General features: G+C 40.6%; 2 protein-coding genes across 10 annotated transcripts in view; both read right to left on the bottom strand.

The window, feature by feature from the left end:
• pdpn (podoplanin) lies at positions 1 to 13,436 on the bottom strand. 4 transcript variants are annotated; one of them, XM_088082310.1, is made up of 6 exons: positions 12,983 to 13,436; positions 5,122 to 5,517; positions 3,918 to 4,026; positions 3,401 to 3,449; positions 2,546 to 2,611; positions 1 to 1,605 (listed from the first exon to the last, which is right to left on the bottom strand). In XM_088082310.1, the coding sequence occupies exons 1-6, from the start codon at positions 13,044 to 13,046 to the stop codon at positions 1,549 to 1,551; spliced, it is 741 nt and encodes a 246-aa protein (XP_087938436.1). In that variant the 5' UTR covers positions 13,047 to 13,436; the 3' UTR covers positions 1 to 1,548. The 4 variants fall into 4 exon arrangements, with proteins under 4 accessions (XP_087938436.1, XP_087938437.1, XP_042348280.2 ...); XM_088082311.1 differs by lacking the exon at positions 2,546 to 2,611 and having other exon boundaries at positions 3,407 to 3,449; positions 12,983 to 13,434; XM_042492346.2 differs by lacking the exon at positions 2,546 to 2,611 and having other exon boundaries at positions 12,983 to 13,433.
• A 2,554-nt stretch (positions 13,437 to 15,990) lies between these two features.
• LOC121947426 (forkhead box protein J3-like) overlaps positions 15,991 to 21,422 on the bottom strand; it is an 83,066-nt gene continuing 77,634 nt past the window's right edge. For 4 of the 6 annotated variants that reach the window (XM_088082303.1, XM_088082306.1, XM_088082304.1 and 1 more), the window contains 2 exons: positions 21,139 to 21,267; positions 15,991 to 19,386 (listed from right to left, as the gene is read on the bottom strand). In XM_088082303.1, coding sequence (XP_087938429.1) covers positions 19,262 to 19,386; positions 21,139 to 21,267 — 254 coding nt within the window. In that variant the 3' untranslated portion in view covers positions 15,991 to 19,261. The remainder of the gene's footprint in view (positions 19,387 to 21,138; positions 21,268 to 21,422) is intronic. The other 2 variants (XM_088082305.1, XM_088082307.1) reach the window with 1 other exon arrangement.

The following is a 21,422-nucleotide window of genomic DNA, read 5'->3' as shown; positions in this document are numbered from 1 at the left end:
TTTCAGTGTTTTCAGTTTTTTATTGAAACAGTATGAACAAAAACACCGCAATTAAATAAAAGGGTTCAAACAAATCAGATGGCACAAATTAAAGACCTAGAAACTGATAATATGCGGCGAAGCAGAGGAGAGGAAACAAAAGACGTGTCGTTGCAAACATTTGCAGTGTCTAAAGCCTATTCATTAAACATTACACCACTCATTCAGTGCACATATTAAACGAGTTTGTAAAGCAAGCGGAGCTAAGCTGAGACTTCATTATTTGTACACCCGTTTAGCACACTTACAGTTGCAAAAAATAACAAAACAGGGCATTACTGCCTAACACTGTGCACTAAAAACTAAGTGCAACTATAAAAATGTCATCCCATGTACGCAATCTGGGGTTAGCTCAATTTAAAGACCGGATGGCTGTTCTGGTAATCTACCTATTAACAGAATGAATACATTGCCTAGACAATGCTATGTCTAATAACCACTGGCTGTAGGCCTTTACAAACAAACAAGGCAGAAGTCGTCGAAGCTGTCGTTTTTTGGAATGGGTGGCAGTTAAAAAGTACAGTCAATTCACATTAATAATGCACTTCAAAAGTTAAAATCCTCCTAACTACCTAGAGAATACCAGAGACAGTGGCACAAACCCTTCTGCTAAATTTCACAGATATGTATTAGGTTTTTATATGTCAGTGTTAAAGTGGGCAGAATGTCACGTTACTCTTGCAAATGAGGGTGTCCTTTTTTCCTTTCTAGCCCTCAGAGCTCATGAGTGTGTTATGTCGAGACAACTTCTGCACACGGTGCTTCATACAGTTGGCCAACATATCAGGGATTCAGGCTACATGAGAAAATGCTTTAACTGGTGCCCAGGGGTGCTGTAAAGGTCTGTTAGCCACAACAATAGCCTAAGGCTGCACGTATGTACTGTGTATTCCATAATATCAAACACTAGCCTATGCAACTGCAACATATGAGAAAGTCATTAGCTGTATACTATGTAGTCCCCTTGCATTGTATATACATCCTGTGGAATTTGTAAGTCTCTTCTGCTTCCACCTCTTATGCGCATTTAATTTCCTTTTGTTTTCTCTGTATTTTTCATTCTAATGTCCTCTCAAACTTCCATGCAAATCTAAATCAGTCACTCTTTAAAGGAGAGAGATTTTATCCCTCGATGTCAGATAATCCTCTACCTTTCTTTCCCTCTTTTTTTTCTTTTTTCTTTTTTAGCAAAATGCATTTGAAAAGGCCTGAAATTCATTGTGACATCCTGCCGTCACCTTGTTTTGTTCTCTCCCTGAAGGAGTAGGGGAGGACGGAGCCTTTTATATCAGAGGCTCCTGGGGGGGTCAGGGAGGTAGCGGGGGGGGAGGTGAGGAGGTTTGCTCATGTACCCCTCTTGTCTCACATACATACAGTACACACATAAACACACACAAGCCTCCCTCCCCCTCGTTTTTTTTGGCAACAGTCCAGAGTCCTGGTTAGATTAGTTTAGTTCTGGTATCGTGCTTGTTTTAATGATCGCGAATGACGTCACAGTTCAGTAGTTCAGAATTTCCAGAACCTTGGGCGCTCCTGCTGCTTAGCCGACTTTTTCCTCAGGGGCTGTGGGATTAAAAAAACGAAAGAGTTAGTCAGGTTGGAAAAGGAGGTATTGTACTTGTAGCAGTTAGTGTTACGAAGTTCAATATATCTTAAAGTTTATTAATTTTTGTTGAGTTTAGTGTCTCTTGGTTTACAATTAATTTAACACTGACAACAACACGGGTGGTGAAAAATGTTGGTTTGTAGATTTTATTAAAAGATTAAAGGTGTAGGTCAAAAAACAAAAAAGAAATAACAATAATATATAAGAGGCTTGATTATATAAAACTTTAAAAAGGGAGACATGTTTTAAAGTCAGGTTGTTTTGGCGTTGATATGATTAGTCTTCATTCTACATTAAGGCTGCATGATATGAGGAAAATACAAGATGAAGTTGATTGAGATAAAAATATTACAATTAAATAGAAGTGTGGACCTGAGTCACATGACATGAACTCAAGGCAGACTTTCGTCACAAATTTTAAACTTTGGACTTGACTTGACAAAATCATAAAAAAACTTGCAACTCAATGTAAACACTAATGACTTGTGACTTTACTTAGATTCAAGTCTTTTGATTTGAAAATACTCAATGCCTCTATCCAAACCCATTGATTAAAAAGTATTTTATTTTAAAAAATATCTCCAAAATTAGTATTTCTGCTCATTTCCTGAATAAACTAACTTTAAAGCTATTAAGTCCAAGCAAGTCAACACTTTGTTTGAACCCCATTAACAGCACTCAGGAGAGAACCATGAAGAACTAAAATGTGCAAGTCCAAAATTATAGATGGAGATACAACTTCCAACAAACTTGTCCTAAAAATAAATACAAATTTTAAAAATCTTTCATGATTTTTGTAAATTTAATTTATTATTATTATGTTTTTTTGGCATTAGTACATTTGGTGAAGAGGGAGTTTATTATGACTTGTTTAGGACTCAAAACTTGGGACTCAACCTGGGGCCTGAGTGTAAAGACTTGAGACTTTCTTGTGACTTGGAAAACAATGGGTGGGCCGCCCCTCTGCGATAAATACAGATATTAAAGTGCAGTTGTGCAATTCTGCTGCTTTCAGTTTAACTAAAATAAAACAAATCGCTTGTTGAAAAAAAAGAAAAGAAATTATTTTAATTAAACAAACTGAACTGAAAAGGCAGCAATAAAAACAGACTATAGTTGAATATGCATATAGTTGCGAGTACAGTATTCTACTGATACTCTCTTTGAAGTGACTCAAAAAATCTTTGAGTGCAATATTGCAGTCTTTCACAATTTCTTTTTTTTTTTTTGCACAAGTTGACATCATGATGACAATAAAAATCAATACATTTTACAGCCCTGGTCTACATGTAGCTTAAGTAAGCGATATAATGCGAAATAAACCATTTTAAAATAGACCAATATTCACAGACAGACTGATTAATTAGTTCCTGAGACATACACCAAACAGAAGTTGATGACTTTGTGCTGCTGCCCCACTTCTGACAAACACGAGCCCTCTGCTTCCATGGGTCAAATCAAGCTTTGGATATAAAACCAGCCTGCTTTCAGGCTGCTGGCCACATAGACAGACACTGAGTCAATAGACAAGCTCAATTTAAAGGCAAAATCGAGCTACTTGTCACCATGAATGCCCAATTTTTCTTTTGAGCCATGTGACTGTGTGTCAGCAGAAGCAGCAACAAGTATCGAACTCTGTCGGTGGATTTTGGGGAAAAGACATCTGTTACACATCTGAGAATTAGGATCACGATAGGCTTGAATTGAAAGGGTTAAAGTGATTAGCTGGAAGAATCAAAGAGAGAAATTTACAGAAACCATAACGCTGTCTTTTTTCGCAGGTTTTTTGCTCTTGGCAGACCTGTGACACAAGAAACATCCATCATTAGCAAGACATGCAGCTCAGGACAGTATTCTCAGGGGAGGGGGGTGTGGCTCGTGGGAACGCTGTCACTTGGATGGGATGTCTCTTATTCTCAAGAGGGAGACGGTCGACCATGCGGAGACCAATTATGGTCGAAATCCTACGCAGTTTGTGTTGGGCATGCCAGGTCATCTTATCACACAGACCAAATCTCTCTCTCCAAGAGCCATTACATCACTGCCTATGTTATTTCATCATAGGATGTGTCAGTGATGACTAAAAGCTCATGCTGTTCTCTCGCTCCATATTTAGAGGAGGCCAGAAGTGATGACTCACTGCACAATATCAGTGTAACTGCCTGCATTCACATGGATTCAAGCTGTGTGTGTGTGTGTGTGTGTGTGTGTGTGTGTGTGTGCGTGTGTGTGTGTGTGTGTATTCACCATTACAGATTTAAATACTTACGAGTATTTTCCCATCCTCCTCACCACAGCGATCACCACAGCGATGACGATGACCACTGCCAACAAAGCGCCAATCACGATGCCGACTACCTGGCCAGAACTCAGGCCCTCTGTGGGACAGAAAGAGTTCATTTTTCAGACTTCAGTTTGCTTTTGATTTTAGCCCACCAGTTTTCAGGATCAGAACCTAGTTAACTGCCGAGCGGTCTTTCAAACACAATAAATTTGCTTAGGTGTATTGGTAAATTACATTAAACACAAAAAGAGAAAATGAAATCAACCACTTCTGGCCCTGAGCCTTTATGGATGCAGGTAGACCAGGAATTAGGGGCATATTATGATTGTATTACTTACAGCTTTGCCACTTTTGCTGATTTTGTGTATTTATTGTTGTTTGTTGCTGTTTGATTTTTTTTTTTTTTTTGGTTGTTTCAGTGTTGTTTCGTGTATTTGTCAGTTTACTTTGGAATATGGGTGGAGGGAGGGAAGGGATAGGGGAATATGATGGTACTCCACCCATTGGTAATTGATGATTATTTTAAGTCCTCTGAATACCAAAAGTAAAAGTGCTGGAAAAATCAAGAAACATAAATACAGAATAGATGTAAACTACAATTTAAATATTAAAAAATACCATTTGTCTGAATTTAAAATAAATGGGATCTATCTATCTATCTATCTATCTATCTATCTATCTAACTGCCAAAAAATGAGCAGATATTTACAATGCAAAATCTAAAAACAATGTGTGTTAATGCAAGACAAATGTCAAGATGTTAATGTAATGTAAAGGCTATTTATTTACTGGCTAGACCAGTAGCTTAATCTTAAAACTAAATAAAATACTATATAGACTTATTTGATAGATATTTGGAGAGATATCGACCTGCTTGTGACTTTTAAACGTTGTTGTGGCCCTGCCAAACATATTCCCCTCACATTTGGCTCACAGACAGGCATGCCATTAGAAATTATTGACAGGGGGACAACATTTTTCAAATCGGGCCCCTCATCACATCCACATAGCACAGACCGTTGCATGCCCCCCCAGGGCCTTGGGTCAAGGGTCATCTGCACCCTTTGCCACCCCAGCAGCAGGCCTGCTCATAGAGAGTCTCATAAAACCCTTGTAAATAAACTAAACCAAAAACTCAACAACTAACCACGTTTACACTGCCTCCGCTCCCCTCCCACTCATTCCTCACCGTCTGGATCTTCAACGATCACACCGTCATCCGTCTCTGTCTTGGCGGCTGCCGTCGCCTCGGCTGGGGCCTCAGCCTCCTTTGGTTCAGTGGGGGCTGCGGTCTGCACGGCAGGAGGATCGGTGATGAGTTCTTGTCCTTCAGTAGCAGCAGGAGGAGTTTCTGTCTCAACGACGGCTGCTTCAGTATTGAAAGTGATGGTAGGAGTCACTGCCTCAGTGCTAACTTCCGCCTCAGTGACAACATCTACTTCTTTATGGGCTGACACTGGTTCGGTTGCAGTTGGACCAGTGATAACAATTAGCTCCTCTTGTGGAGCCTCGGTAGCTTCCGGGACGGCGGCTGGTGTTGAAGTGACAGGAACTTCAGCAAGGTCTTCAGGGATCCCTGTGGGGCCTGCAGAGAGGGGGCAAAGATGGGTTCACATGCAGGTCTTAATGTATGAATACAATCTGTTACTGTGGCTGTTTTCACTGTTATTGTATACACGCATATTGTCTCTGTCATATGATTTGTAGGCGTGAGGAAAAAAATGATTTTAGATGCAGTGTGATCTTGAAAGATCATGTCTCAATGCAGAAAAGTCAATAATGGGAATTTTAAAACCCAACTGTCGACATTACGATCACCAGTGACAATTTTGTAATACCGGGCTGCACGTTCCGCACAGCTGAACCAATTTAATGGTGAAACGTAAGTGATTTCAAAAGATAGCCTATGTGATGTTTACCTCAAGCAGATATTTCTTAGGCTGAGAAATGAAGCCAGTGCAGAAGTGCCAAAAACTGCGGTTCCTTGAATGGCCACTTGAGGCTGGCTCCAAAACTGAGTAAATCCCCACAGACCCCTATGTTAAAATGCTCAACATTTCAAAGTTCTGGTCCCTATAGATAATTTCAACATTTATGACAACTGTACTGACATGAAATTTAATATTTCTCACCAGTTTCAATTTCATTAAGGCTTAAAGTTACACATCATTAAGGGAAAGGCCACTTGGCTGCAGTTTGTAAGTCAGATCCACTGCTCGCTGCTTAACAGCTCCAAACTCTCATACAAATATGGTCACTTCTGGCTTCAAAAAACCAAGATGGTGAGGCTTCAAAATGAGAAGTTTACAAACCAGTAGGTGACTTCATTGTCGCTACGTCCATTATTTATACACTCTGTGATTTACATCTTCCATTTTTTACTACTACACCTACTGTTTTAATAAAAGATATCGGAAAAAACAATCTGTTTATTCCAATAATAGATCATTACAAATAAGCTATAAGTAGGTAGTCACAAAGTGAGAAAGCAATGAATCATGTCTGGAAATATATATATATAACAAAATCTGATGTATCAAAACACATTGATAATCATCTTATAATAGCATCATAACCATTTGAATCCGAATGGAATTGTGAGGTACGTTGAAATCCCCCTCTGAAATTTGAATGATATACTTATATATCTTATTTATCTTTACTAAAGTAATAAAATTCACCTTCTAAAAAGTAATATTAACTTCTATTTCCTCGAGCACAAAATCCTGCAATCTTCAGATGAGGGGACTGTAAACTTAATCCTGATGCGTTTAAATAGAGGGGACAATAAATTAGAAATCATCACCCAGTCCTACTATATCATAGTGATTCAGTCTAGCTTGCCTATACATTGTTCTGCCTCTTGGCCAGTTACATTATGTCCAGACAGGCAACTGACACAGAAATGGCACCCAGTGTGTTCAAATGGGTACAAAAAAGGTCAAAAAGGACATGACAAATGTTTAGATTCCTCCCTGACATGATGATATGACCTTTCCTCTTTCTCACATTCTTTTCTTAACAACCATCATTGACACATGGCTACCGTGACTGCACGACCACCACGCCCTGTGACTTCATAAAAACGCACATCCTGACCCCCTCCATCCTGTCTTTAAGACTCTGTGTTTGCGTGCATGCATGCCACATCGTCTGCCTCATTTCCTGTGGAGTGAGCAGCCTGTGAGAGCAGCGCGGGAAGGCTTTGTTAACCCTCTGCCACTTAACACGTAAAGGGTGGGGCTGCAGGGACAACGCCTGATGGTGTGATGAGAGACGCCATGACTGGATGATTTGCAGTTTAAGAAAGAGTCAGGGAGGTTTGATGAAATGGTGGACTGAACGTACTGAGAAATATCAGCCATACAATTTGAAAGCACCTGTAGCTTTTGTTTTTCTCGCTTATTAATAAAGATTTGTGGAATTGTAGCACGATGTCAGTTTTAAGTACCTTTTTTGAATGATTAAAATAAAGTTTTGTAAGAGCTCAAGAGCTCATCGTCTTTGCTCTCAGTTAAATGGAGGCTCCCATTTTGTATTTACCATCTGCAAAAAGGCATGTATTTATCCTTGTGTCTCTCATCAAGGTCTGGACTATGAAGCGGCCTGGGGTTCAACCTAATCATTTCCCTCCAATAACCAGAACTCCATCTCCCCACGTTCAGCCACAACTGAAAGCTTAGCCTGGACAGCACTGCTTCAAAATTAAGGAGGTAGATTTCAGTGTGGCACCAAAATTATGGTCTAGAGTTAACTTTCCACTGACAAGATGTTGGCCTGAAATCTCTTTTTCTCTTAGAAAAATCTTTAAAACGACTTCTCCCTGAAAACATTCTTACTGCAGAGACCAGAAACAATCTTCCAAACTTAGCGTCTGACATCATGCTCTCTCCATCCCCGTTTTCTCTCTGATTGTTCTAAATACTTAAAATAATAAAGAATACTTTACAAGGGTAAAAATAACTGAATGGTCGAACAACCGGTGCAGTTATTCCTGTGTTGGCTAGCGTGTTCATTAGCAACAGGCGGGATAAATATAACAAAACATTTGTTCCCACTGCGGCAGAGTACTGACGGGGTTTTTTTTTCTAAAGACGACTCAGACTGTTTGTTTGGAAAGTCTGTAAGCGATGATAAAATTGTCTGCGCTTCACAGACTATGGCTGTACGCTATGTGTAATCGCCCCCTCAACCCCCTCCAACAATTGCTTCATTATGTGTACAGTTCCCACAATTAGCTCTAAGTAGTATTTCCTTCCCACTGTGCTGACTATCGCGGGTTAATACAGCTGCATAGTGAGTAACACACTAAGACTGTTGCGGTGTCGTCCCCTCTCTCGTTTTCTTTTAATCTGCTTCTCCTCCGTCTTCACGCCATGACCCTGCCACTCCCTAAGGATAGGTTTGTTGCTGCTGAAACCTTTGAGAAGGCTGAATCCCCGGAGAGGGGGGGGGGGCTCCCCTCCACCCTGCTGCTGCTCGATTTCATTGTGAACATGGTCTGTTGTCTTTGCTCACAGCAAGATGTGTGCCATGTGTGAAGTGGTTAGCATGTATGTAAGTGACCCCCAGTTAATCCTCAAGGGGGGTCAGAGCACAGGATCAGGACCCCTACAGCTGATAGGGGTTTGAGTCACCCACTCAACAACCTCTCTAGATATGTAGCACCGTGTCATTGCGAGGACACTCAGATCCCCTCTGCAAATAAAAACACAAAAGAACTGGAAGCCGTTCAACTTTCTTTTTCATTCCTTCAATCCTAGACTCAGACACGTTTACGTAACTGTGGCGTTGTTCTTATTATTCTAAATGGTCGGTTCACTTTACCCACCATTACATCATTTTGACCACACGTGCTCTCTCGCGTATGTTTCCATGTGAAGCATGAAACAGCCTAAATTCATCCTGCCACAGTGCCACTGAGTTCATAGAGCTTGTGTTTATGTCTGTGTATGAGTGTGTGGCTGCCTCAGCCACTGACTGGGCATTAAAGGGTTGATTCACCCAAATTACAAAACAGATTTTCTTACCTTCTCACTCATTATGTAAACATTAAGATGAGGTAAGTACAGGTGGTGATGACACTGTGTGTAATCATAGGTTTCAGAAAGAAATTCAAATAATAATGGGGTAAATGGGACCGGTGGCGCTCCCAAGGGAGAGCCGGGGGGTGGGTGGGGGGGGAGCATGCCACTCCTGTCACTAAAAAAATAATTGTATTCAGTTGGATTCAATGTGTTGCCTTTTTTGAGCAGTGGTGTCTTGTAAAACTAGACAAACAAAGGCATCAATTGGTCTACATCCAAAATGCATATGTTTGGTTAGGCCGGTGTTTGGTCAAAACAATTTGGCTTTTTTAATGATTTAGCCACTATAATAAAGGCTTTTTAATGTAAATCATCGTCGTTTTTGACGTTTGCATACTTTTGAAGTACCTGAATTTCCCTCTTGCCTTAAACTAAGGCATCAACTGGTACCAGCTATGATGGCATAACTTGTCAGAGAGAAGGCTAAATAATGCTCCAGAGTAAGGCTAAATTTTAGCAAGGGACCAACTGGCATGACCATTTTTAAAGAGGTCACTTGATATCTGGATGAAAATGAGTTCTATGGGTACTCATAATCCTTCCCTTAATCTTGCTCCCAGTAAATGATTTATTCCTTACAGTCAATGTACTCCCTTAAATTAAGGCTGTATATTCAACAACCAGCCTATCTGAAGAACAATGAATTGCCAAACATGTGTATATACAGACACATTACACATCAAAACTCAATTGTTGTGGAACTTTAAATGTTCACTGTAGTGGTTTTAGTCAATGCACATCAGAAACAATTGTGATATTAATTGTGAAATAAGAAACTAAAATATATCAGTATGCAATTCCTTAACTCTCATATTGACAGAACTTGTAAACTAGTCTATATACTTCAACAGCTTAATCAAATGCTTGAAATTATGTCATGGATTTCTGTTTTTTCTGGGGGATTTTCAGTGGCCTCATCTGGCCACGGCTTTTAAAAAATTTCTGGGAGTGCCAGTGATTAAGCCGATAAATGGCATTGGTTTTAAAATTTCCCTCTACTAAGCTTTAGTGATGGGATGCACATTGAGGAAGAGAATAAAAGAAAGAATAAAAAAGTTGGAAGAAAGGGAACAGGAACACAACAAAAAGCTGTGAGAAAGAGGTGTTGGCACCCACGTGGGGCTTCGCTCCTGCCTGGCATAAATAAAACCTCCACAGAGAGTGTAAGAGTGAGGGAGGGACACAACGATATGCAGTGTGAGACAGGAAAAGAGGGAGTAGCAGCTTCCATCCATTACGATCACAATCAGCTGTCACTGAGGCCCCCACATTTGTGTGTGTGAGTGTGTGTGTGTGTGTGTGTGCCTGTGTGAGCTTCTAATTCACAGTCCTGTGTAGGAGGGAAAGGGTTCGTGCAGACGGTGTGAGGGAGTGTGTCCACCTTTGGAGCCCAGGAATGTTTTTTTGGCGCTGGAGGAGGGAAATGTGAGAGATAGGCGCCCTGCCCAACTCAACGCGCTTTGACGAGATGCCGCACGGAGCAACCTCCCCCGCTCGGCCAGTAGGAGTCAGCTATGGAGATACTGGGGTGTGCCATGCATTACACACAGGAGACAGACTGGAGTGGAATATTCTCAGACAGTCTTATCAACAGACACAACACAATGAGCGTCCACACTCATACAGTAACAGATTTTCCTCCTCCTGGTAGACAGGAGGACATGAAACAAGTCCCATCTGGACCGCCATTGCCAGGGGCAGAAACTGGTCCAGAGCGAGATCAAGCGGGCCTTTAATCTTTGGCTTTACAGGTCTGATTAAATTCCTAAAATGTAATGAATCAGTGCAGGGGTGACATTAAATGCAACCATAGTAGAAAAGGCAAAATAAACAGATCATGCTGTGGCATCACTCAACGCCTTCCAACTCTCTCCTTTTTCTTTCAAACTAAACACTCCAGACTTACAATATCACCAAGCAAGCCTCTTAATGTATTTCTAATCTCACTAACCTTCAAGTCTGACTCCCACATCATAAAACACCCACCCAGTTGTGTAAGTGTTCCTTAGTCAGCAGCTCTAATTTTTTTTCCTTACTTTCTCTCGCACCATGTCTCACCCTGCAGCACACGTAGGTGCTAGAGATATGAGACATTTGTGTCAGGACTCACAGAGGAGACACAAAAAAAATCTCCACGGGGAGGTTTGGGCTATAAGCACTGTTACAGTCTGGAGTCACCAGGGTTTGGGCTTGGTCCCGACTAAAACTGCCTCCTTTCCATAAACAGATGTTTCTTTCTCCTTGTGGAAAATTTATGTCTGAGAAAAAAAAAGTATGACTGAGCTTTTTTTTCTTCTCAAAATGAGACTCTGTTGACGTGAGAAGTGCTCCGTTCCTCATGGTCCCTCTTTACCAGCATGTGTCTCATATTTGGAGCATGAACGCAACATTTGAGTCACTTCTAGAAGTGGGCACGGACAAAGGGCACTGACCTCTCCCTTCAGCAGCCAGATGTGATGGGGATGTTATAGGCCCAGAGAGGCAGACAAAACTCATTAAGACGGAGACCGGGAGACCGGAGGGAAGGGGGCGGGGGGGGTAGCAGTGTGAGGGTTTTACAGGATACACAGGGTTTGCTAGTTAAGCGTGCAGGCGTGAGGGAGTTAAAAACCCCCATTTGTGAAGCATAGATGTGGAATGAGCTATTTTCTTTGTTTCCCTGAGACGGCTGAGCTGAGAATCATTCTGAAAGTTTAAGGACTTCTTTTTTCAGAGTAAACCTCCATGGAAATGGGGTAGGCACGTCGCCTCCGACCGGTAAAGGTTGTTGTTTAAAAATAGACCCAACCCCTCTCTGCTCCCCCCCAATGCCTACACCAACCCTGTCCCCCGGGGTCCAGACTCATCAGGCTGGGATGGGGGCAGCGGGTTTGAGGACTGTTAAGAGACAGGGGGGAGAGGTGGGAAAGGAGGGGGGTTTAAGTGGTAAAGCTTGATACCCCACCAAAGATGGGTAAATGCCAAGGGGCGGCGTGCTGCGTGGACTAACAACATGTGAGTAAAAGAGGGTGGGGCGCCTCTTAAAGCTCATCACATACCGGGTGTTGCTCTCTTCCCGACTCTTGCTCCTCTCTCATCCATATGACCCTCTTAAATATAGAGCCTCTCTCTATTAATACACGCACGCAAGCCAGCCCTGCCCTACAGTTCCCTCAGGCCTCGGCCACACCCCCCCACCGTGCCTGCTGCTAGCCCTGGGCAAACACTGCTGGTCAAGGCAAAGGAAGGAAGCAGAAAGAAAGGGAAAACATACAAACAGGGAGAAAGAGAGAAAATCAGAGGAGTAGCAGTAAGAGAGAAAGCAGAGAATCAGGGGTAAAGTGAGAGGAGACAGTGGATAAGCTTTCAGATAAATGTGTACGGTGTATGTTACAGTTTACAGCCCCCCCCCTCGCTGTGTATGAGCTCTGTTTTGGGAGCCTTCCAAAGGATATTCCTTTCTTCTCTTTGCCAGTGCCAAGAATTTACAGACACGAGGCAGCAGAGCTCCTGCTATTACATCACATTTCCCCTTCATGTCTGCAAATCAAACTTTTCCTCAAGAGCTTGAGAGTAGTGGGAAAATGAGAGAGAGAGCGAGACAGAGGGAGTTCAAATGTTCAAATAAGTTGCCCCCTTTGTTAAATTTACTTTTCCATCACGCTGATTCTCGGCTACAGTGGACCATATGGGCCAGACTACAGCCGGCAGTTATCGGAGGCAGTTTTCAGTGATGGAAGTATTAAAAAATATTAGTTATATATATTATAAGTCTCCTAAAATATTTGAGCATAAGAACGTTGTTAAGTAGTAACACACATTAAAACTGAATTGCATTCTGAAACCAGCATCCAGAGTGTTATTGTTGAACCAACAGGGATTATAACAGACAAAGAGAGGTGTGGGGTGGGCACATGGAGGCAGAGGGAGCGAGGGGACACAGTGTGCTAATGGCAGGACGCTGACAGCAGAGAGTTCACTTACTTGCATGTGTGAAGGCACAGAATGGGCCAGCCAGGGCCAACAGGAGCAGCAGCTGAACATTCATCGTGGTGAAAACTTTTCTCCCTCACAACCTTTAGGGACTCCCTCAGGGCAAAGAGCACGACACCAGAGCCCTCGCACACGCTGCCGCTCACACGCCAGGCACACACCAACCAAGCTGCTCCACGGGGGTGAAGGGTGAAGTACCCAAAAAATAAAAGTTGAAGAATGAAAATGAAGTCTTCAGTGGAAGTTTGAGATCCGTTTAACTTGTGGAGGTGAAGAGCCGGGTCTGGTCGCTCTCACAGCTGGAGAAAGAAAGAGAGTGGTGGAGGGATGTAAAGAGGACAAGAGAAAAGAGAGGAGCTGTGGCCACTTTGAGGAAGCAGAGGGGGGGAGAGTGGGACTGGCACACAGCAGGAGAGAGAAAAGAGAGTGTGACTGAGCTGAGAGTGGAGGAGGGGTGCTGGTACTGGTGGTGGGCTGGGCGGGTTGAGGAGCAAGGGGCAGGTTGAGTTGGGAGGGAGGGAGGGAGTCCGGATTGGGGCAGTAAGGTGGTCCAGCCCCGTGTACGACGCGTTCTCCTCCTGGTGCACAGCCAGCCCTCGTACACTCTAAGTGCATAATTGCATGTGTGAGTGTGTGTGCACGCTGCTGATATTGCAAACACTGCAATATCAGCAGCTCACACTTAGAAATACTGTTAAATAGACCGATGAGTTATTTATCAAGACAAAACAGGCACTTCAAACTGTAACTGGCCAGCTTGTACAATTATAAAGCTGATGCAACAGGCTTTTGAAATGCTTTCTGAATGAATGGAGCGAGGTGTAAACAAAGCTTTGGGCAGTCTGAAATAATCCTTAATAACAGAGTTAGGAGCCAAGAAAGTGTCTGCAACAGCTCGACTGGATCACAGTCTCTAACAGTAAGCAAACAGCGAGTGAAACAAGCATCTGTATTGATCTTTTAAATCATCAACCTTGTTCTAAAAAAGAAAAGTGGCAGCGTACATCTGTGGCCGGCAGACAGCAGCAAGAGAGAGCTGCTTTTTAAGCAGGTTTTCCCAATGAAAAGGAGCCGTAAATACAGTGAGAACATTGTGTGACTTTCTCACAGACAAGCATGGGTGGTCTGTGAGTTTACATGCAGATGGAGGGCAAACAAACTGTTGCTTGGCACTAGGCTGACACCTGTTGGACAACAAGCTGCGAGGGGCCGAGCAGCACAAAGCCAAGCAAGAAAAAATTATTTAAAAAAAAGAAAAAAAAGGTGAAAACCTGAATAATATATTCCATTTTTTTAAAAAGTGTATAGTATATAGCACTATATCAACTTGTCCATCATCACGTAATGTTTTCTTCAAAGAAATACTTCACCCACAAAATGACCATTTGTATATTGAGCCTTTGAAACATGAGAAAATTGGCTTGATTTCTTCAAAAACACAGAAAGAAGGCAACGAACAACCTAACAAGAATTGGTCAAAAACTTGGTAAGAAATTACTACAAAATTACAACAAAAAGACCCAAAAATAAGCCCGAAAAAGAAAAGTAAAAAATTACCTTTAAGTCCTAAAAAAAATATCTGTAAAATAATTTTATTATATAATGGTATGAATTATAAACAATGTTTTCTAGACATTTTTTGCCCTAGTTTTTTGATAACATGTATAAATCCCCCCTCCCATCTGTTTTTCAGGTAATTTCCTCGAAATCCTCCTCCAAGCAGCACAGGAAAACTGATGTCGATCCAGGAGTTAACGGGTTAATTAGTCATAAAGTGTTACTTTGGAATTTGTGAGAGCAACCGAGAACTGGGAACACACTGATGTATTGATTGAATGGGGACTATGTTTAACAACAGCAAAACTATATGAATTCTCACAAAATTTGTGTAGTATAATCCAAGTTTCACTTATTTACTTGCATGCTCAGTACTTCCTGACACATGCACTCTCACTTAAAAGCCTTAGTACTGCAGTCTGGCTTTGGAGACAGCAGAGATACATTTCACTTCCAGTTCAGTTTTAAATAATAAGATTTTTGTGAAAAATGCATGTGTTTAGAAAGCACTGGATAAATGAGACCTGAATTATTCTGCACAAATTGCTGGGGTTTATTAACAAAGTAATATTACTTTGGTACAATCCTCAAGTATTTTTTGGAGTTTCTGTATTTTACTTGAGTTTATATATTTCTGCCGACTTTCACTTTTTCTCCGCTTTCCTAAATAAATGTAAACATGGAATCCAAAACATCTCCTAAGTATTTTTGTTACATCATTACTAAAAAATAAAATAGGAAGGTTTGGCAAATCAGTGGTCCCCGCTTGCAATTTAGATTGTGGTTAATTACATGCGGGCAAGTAAGCTTGTGCTAACATTGCACTTGACATTGAGACCGACCTTATAATGGACACAGAAAGTGGAGTCCCACAACAGAGAGGGAAAGTAGTTTTTTAAGGTGATTTGTGGCAGGTAACTGTGTTGTGCTTGCTTCACTGCCATGTGTCAGTCTTGAAGCTCAAAGGTTTTCTTTAAATGCTTTAAGGTATGAAGAAGACTTTGTTTTTCCCTAACCCCAATCCCCCTTTAACTGTTTTTTTAAATGACCAGCATTTACTTATACTTTTAATACTTTTTCAATTACTTTTTCATACTTAAATACATGTAATATAAGAAACTTCAAGACTTTTAGGTAAGTCATACATTTTAAAGGTGACTTAAACTTTTACCAAAGTCATGTTCTAATAAGATATCTTTACATTTATTAAATATGGCTTTCAGGCACTTAATCCACCACTGACGAGTTGTGTGACTTTCAACCTTCAACCTATTAATCGACATGTTTGCCGTTTTCCACTGAGACGTTTGAGAAAAACATTTTCTTCACAAATTCAAGGTAACACGGCGTGACTAACTGATTTACAAATGGTCACTTTGTGGCTGAAGTATTCCTTTAAGACCATGAACTCCAACATGCTGGTAAAATAATGACAGCAGATGTGAGGTTAGAGCAGTAAAAATGGCCAATGACATTTTAATAAACACTGAAACAGATTTTAACTGTTGAACCGCCATACACAGATTATTTATAACACACAAAACGCCGATTTTTTGTATCACTTATTTACAATATACTGAAGGTATGTACATATTGTGTCTCCTGAAGAACAAATAACAAAATACTTTCTCTCCATTTGCTGTTTTCACTTCTCAGTCTGTTTTTCAAGGGCAAACATTGGAGTAACATACTGCTATTTACATGGACAACAACACACAAACATACAAGATATATATATATATGCTGGTCACTGTAATACAGCATTTAATGGCAATAATAAAGAGTATTTTTCTTACTTTTTTTTTTTTTTTTAAATGAGACCTTGTTTAGACCATTCGAACAATCACGGAGATCTTCCAAACAAAAGAGCACTTTAAGGTCCCATATTTCACTTTGTACCCACTTAATATGAACAAATTATTTCTTTCTGATGTGTATTTTTCAAGCTGTATGATAAAGGAAATCAGAGCGGACTATACACACTTGTACACAGACAAAATTAAACATCACAGTAAGAAAAGTTGAGCATTTGAAATTGTTGTTTAGTCTTTGCTCCTTTGTTCATCTATTATTTTTTAATGTCTTTTGAAACAAAGAAATAAAAATGCTCACGGTTTTCTTTTATTTCTCATTCACTAGATGCTATCAAGCTTGGTGTTGTGCAAAAACTGCTCATCCTCTCATAAATGAGGCATTCTGAAATGACTTCTCTGCCTGCTCATTATTGATATGCACTTTCCCAAAATTATAAAACCTTGACAAACTGAATTATACCTCAGAAAACTAGGCCTTATAGTTGACAAAGTCCAAGCATAGCCAGCGTCTCATTTCTATTTTAATTAGTGGCTGTTGTTTGAGCTACTGAAAAGCTTATTCCACAGTATTTTCTATCAGTTAGCTTATAAGCTGACAAATGAAGGTTTTAAAGGTATACTATGCAGAAGTTGTTACTTATTGTTTGTAAGCATTAAACAAAAAAGCAAAAATGGAGGCCAACCCCAGAGACATTTCTCATTTTGGAACTAGCTTTGACATTTTGCCTTGCTATATTTGCAGTGATTTTGCGCTGTTTTTATGATTTTCATAGCTCTCTCTTGGATGCGTGCTGCTTACTGTCTGGCAGCCGTGTTATAAACAAATATTCTGATAATACACTCAGTGAGCTCCTAACTTATCCTAAAAACTTCTAGCATGGATATTAGCTTAGGAGTGATACAGGACAATTCTCAGAGCAACTATGAGCAAGAAAGGACAGGAACTTTAATGTTAGTGAGGAGGTGTTTTGACCCTGTTGCTAGGTATGACTCATTCGTTTAACAGATGTGATTGGTTGTCCTTTTTCACTCAGTGGAAGTGAAATGAACTGCGTCACAATATGAGACTGAAATACCCCTTTTCCACCAATTAAGCACATATTTCCACAAATAACCATGTTCCAGCTGTGAACCAACTTCTTCGGTTCTGAGCTAAGTTATTTTTGGGGTAATGGGGAAATGAGGTGTTGTAATCAATTCTGTGATCACTCTGCTAAGGGGGAAAGTTGACAGAGACCACTCATCCCTGCAGCACTCTTGTGCTTTTCCAGTTACAAATCAATATGTTGTTGGCATTGTATTGTTGTTGCATTGGGTGGGAGATGTGAGAAAATCTCTAATTAGATCGACCAAAAACTTTATCTCTGCATGATCTAATCTATAGTCTTTCTTAACTCACTGTCATCCAGCGTTTGGAGAATAAATGTCCTACGTCTTTGTCTTTTCGGCCATTCTCTCCTCTGCTTAAGAAACTCTTGAGTCTCTTTAAAAGTCCTCCTCTCCATAGCCATTTTTCACCATGGCAGCTGTTAAGGGCTAAGATGATTCAGATAACTTTTATCATACCAGGACTTTCTTAACCTTAAGGGAAAATTCTTAGAGAAGGAAACAATTTCAAGAATTTTCTTAATTTTTTTTCACAAAGAGAAAGTCTTTGTAGTTGTAAGCTTAGTGAATACAGCCCCTGGTTTCTATTTATCAATAAAGTCCTGACCTCACCTGTGTGCTGTGCCCAGGAATGTCCTGAAACATCAAAATAAGAAGAAAATAAGTAAATACAGGCAGCGGGCAGAATCTCTGCAGATAAATTCATCACAACACACTTCTAGTGGGTCATAAGTGATGATTTAGAGGGATTACTTCTGTAAGAATCTACAGTCTTTTTAGGGTAAATCCTGCATAGTATACCTTTAAACTTTATGACCACAGTCACCAGGAGGCTCGCTGTTCGCCAACAGGAAGTGAACACTGACAGCACCGAACAACACATAGGAACCTCGCATACAAAGGTGTAAATGGCTTTGTGTTGGTCTGACATGGTATTTGACTGTAACACCCTGAGAACATGGCACCATGGACTGTTCACACGCACAATAACGACATTAAAAATGATAAAATAAAGGTTTACAGCCGGGTGACAGAACAAACTAAGAGCAGATTGCAGATTGTGGTGCATAGAACTTCTTCAGGCAAAGGAAGTTATGATGGAGCCTGTTTTAACCAGCAGGTGGTGCTTCACCCAACCACTGCTGTTTCAAACTGAGCAGACACACCATCATTACTTCCTCCTTCATAAATCCTCCTTCTAACTGTAGCTGTAAAGAGCCACAGCCACAAAGATTGCTCAATATTAGCGAGACTAATGAGATGAGGAGGAAAAGGATGAAAAAGTTTGTTAAATGTGTGTGACAGATGATTTTTCTGCAGGGAGTTTAGAGGGGACAAATGTTTCTATTCATTTCAGGCACAGGCACTGAAACTTGGCAGATATCGGACACAAGTTAAAACACAAACGAAACAAAGAAAAAAGAAATTCACAGACCATTTGACAACACTTTGGCGACTTTTAACCCTGTTGGCACTGGAGGGAAACACGACATGAGACAATTCAGAGAGCTTCAGACGACATTTCGCTTTGGACGATGTGTGTTTACATGTCGGCTTGGTCCAATCCAAGTAAGTCCCGTTTTTTTTAAATGATTGTCTTTAGACTCACCATCCACTTGTATCAGGAAAATAAAAAGCCAGCAAGATCAGAAAAATTACTCTCCGTTTTTTTTTCTGTTGGATTGTCTTCTGTTGTTTTTTTCACACAGGTGAAAGGGGGTCGGCTAGTTCCATACCTCACCTGTCATCACTTGTCTCTCTCTTCATCCTTCTGTTCCATTAACGGCTCAGTTTAGACGATGGAGTCCCAGTCAAAGTCGTCCTGGATGTCATCCGCAGCAAGCATGCGTCTCACCTGGAAGTGTCCAAGAGGCAGCCTGTGTTGTTGCTGCTGCTGGCTCAGCTGGCTGAGATGACCTGAACATGGAAGAGCAGATACCTTAAAGGGACCTTTCACCCCCAAATCAAATCTACATATTTTTCTTCTCACCTGTATAGCTATTTATCAATCTAGATAATTTTAGCGTGAGCTGCAGAGTGTCGTAGATAACAGCCATTGAGATATCTGCCTTCTCTCCAATACAATGGAGCTAGATGACACTAGGCTTAGTGTCAAAGCGCCAAAAAAAACTTTGGAAAAACAGCATTGTCTCTTTTCAGAAATCATTATAATTGGACAGTTTCATGTAGGAACTTTTTTCTTTCGACTGAACTACACCCAAAAACCGAATCACTGCGCAGAAGGAAGCGCGCATCTATTCATGGATTAGAGACTCATGCTCATGACAGCACGAGCTGTAACATAATGGCATCCTCCTCAGCTGAGGTCTAACATTTGCTTGCTCAGTGGTGGCAGATGAACTAGCAGAAGTTTCACGCTTCCCTCTGTGAGGTGATACTTTTGGCGGATGTAGTTCGGTGCACAGAGAATAGTTCCTACATGAACTGCTCACAACAAGGTCTGCGGATTATCTTGAGTAACCAGTTCATGATCCCGGGAAGAGACGCAGCTGTGGAGTTTTTCCAGATGTTTTGAATTTTAATCATATACGAGTAGGATAAAGTACAGGTCACAGATATTCTGAACAGAAAAAGGCATCTGATTATGTCATGGGGGATCAGTCTTTAAGTCTTAAAAAGTTCAAAATCACAGAGATCCTGAGAACAGCCTCCAATAATCCACCATGCCTTAAAATTCTCTTCCACCTGGAAACAATGACAATGATTTTTAGTGATTTTAATGAATCACTGTTGTAATTTGACTTTCACAATAGATATAGAGGGTGAAAAAAATTTGTACAGATATCTTGTAATATAATCCAATATAGCCACTGTAGCTTAGAAAATTCATTTTTCAGACTGTCAAATAGGTGTTGAGTTACAATAGGACCATTTATAATACTGAAAATGTTGGTTTACAGTGGTTTACAACATTTTTAATACTGACAAATAAAAACCTTGGCAGTCAATCAAATGCTATTTATTTTATTTATATATTTTTAAAACTTTTTTATGTTAAAAAGGGATTTATTTCTGTAAAATCTGAGACATTTATTTGTCTTAAAGGGGTAGTTCACAAATGTTTTACATAAAGATGTATTTACTACCCATGAGTAGTACTACTAACCTGTAAAAAAGAGGTGATAGCGTTTTTTTTGGGGCATGTTTACTTTTTTTTTTACAGATGACATAATAGACAAGAAATGGGGAGAGAAAGAGGTATGGCATGTAACAAATGTCATTACTCTGCTATCAGTGTGATCCTGGATAAGTTTTGTTAAGTCTGAGAAGCATCACTTGAGTCATGGGAAATGTAGGATCCAGTGTTTTTGGAGAGTGACCCATATTAAAGACTAAAAGGATATCTCTGCAGCATCAAATCTATTTCTTGCAAGTCCCTCTCTTTATGGAAGTGCAATACTAAATTTCTGGACAAATTTGTACCCATTTTTTTGTCTGTCCTGAAAAATCTTTGATTTTATGGTTCTTTCTCTTATGCTTTGTAATTAAAAGTGTGTTGTGTTGTGATATTGCTGCATAACACTATCACATTATTATTATCAAATACTGATTATTTGCTGTTTTCTGATGCTGACAAACACACACACATGCATGGATAGAAACCTGCACGCACACACATTATCTGCATTTCCACCTGCTCCTCCTGACCTGTTAAGAGAGCGATGGAGGAGTCACCTGTCATTGCGGGAGCCGTGTTGCTCATGGGGGGCATGTGGGGGTATCCTGGTGGGCCCATCAGAGAGGAAATGCTCTGTCTCGAGTCTATGTACATGTTCCCTGTGGGAGAACAGACAAAAGGGCAATGACTAAGTGTCAGATTAACATCCTTACTTTCACACGTGAGTCTTTGCAGAACACGAGCTGCTATCATGTGCACACAGTTTTAGTGCCATATTATGCTAAGCTTGAGAGATCCGACAGAATGTGCTGGA

The sequence above is a fragment of the Plectropomus leopardus genome, chromosome 9, assembly GCF_026936395.1.
Source record: "Plectropomus leopardus strain MGB_pleo_1.0 chromosome 9, ASM2693639v1, whole genome shotgun sequence".
NCBI classification, from domain to species: Eukaryota; Metazoa; Chordata; class Actinopteri; order Perciformes; family Serranidae; genus Plectropomus; species Plectropomus leopardus.
The sequence above is the reverse complement of the archived record's forward strand: the minus strand, read 5'-3'. Positions and strand labels throughout refer to the sequence as shown.

Bases quoted from the DNA above. Each gene is read 5' to 3' on its own strand.
- pdpn (XM_088082310.1), bottom strand. From the start codon at position 13,046: ATGAATGTTCAGCTGCTGCTCCTGTTGGCCCTGGCTGGCCCATTCTGT. The intron at 5,518-12,982 runs GTAAGTGAACTC...CCCTCTCTGCAG, and splicing joins CTGTGCCTTCACACATGCAA to GCCCCACAGGGATCCCTGAA. The intron at 4,027-5,121 runs GTGAGGAATGAG...TCTGTCCCACAG, and splicing joins GATCGTTGAAGATCCAGACG to AGGGCCTGAGTTCTGGCCAG.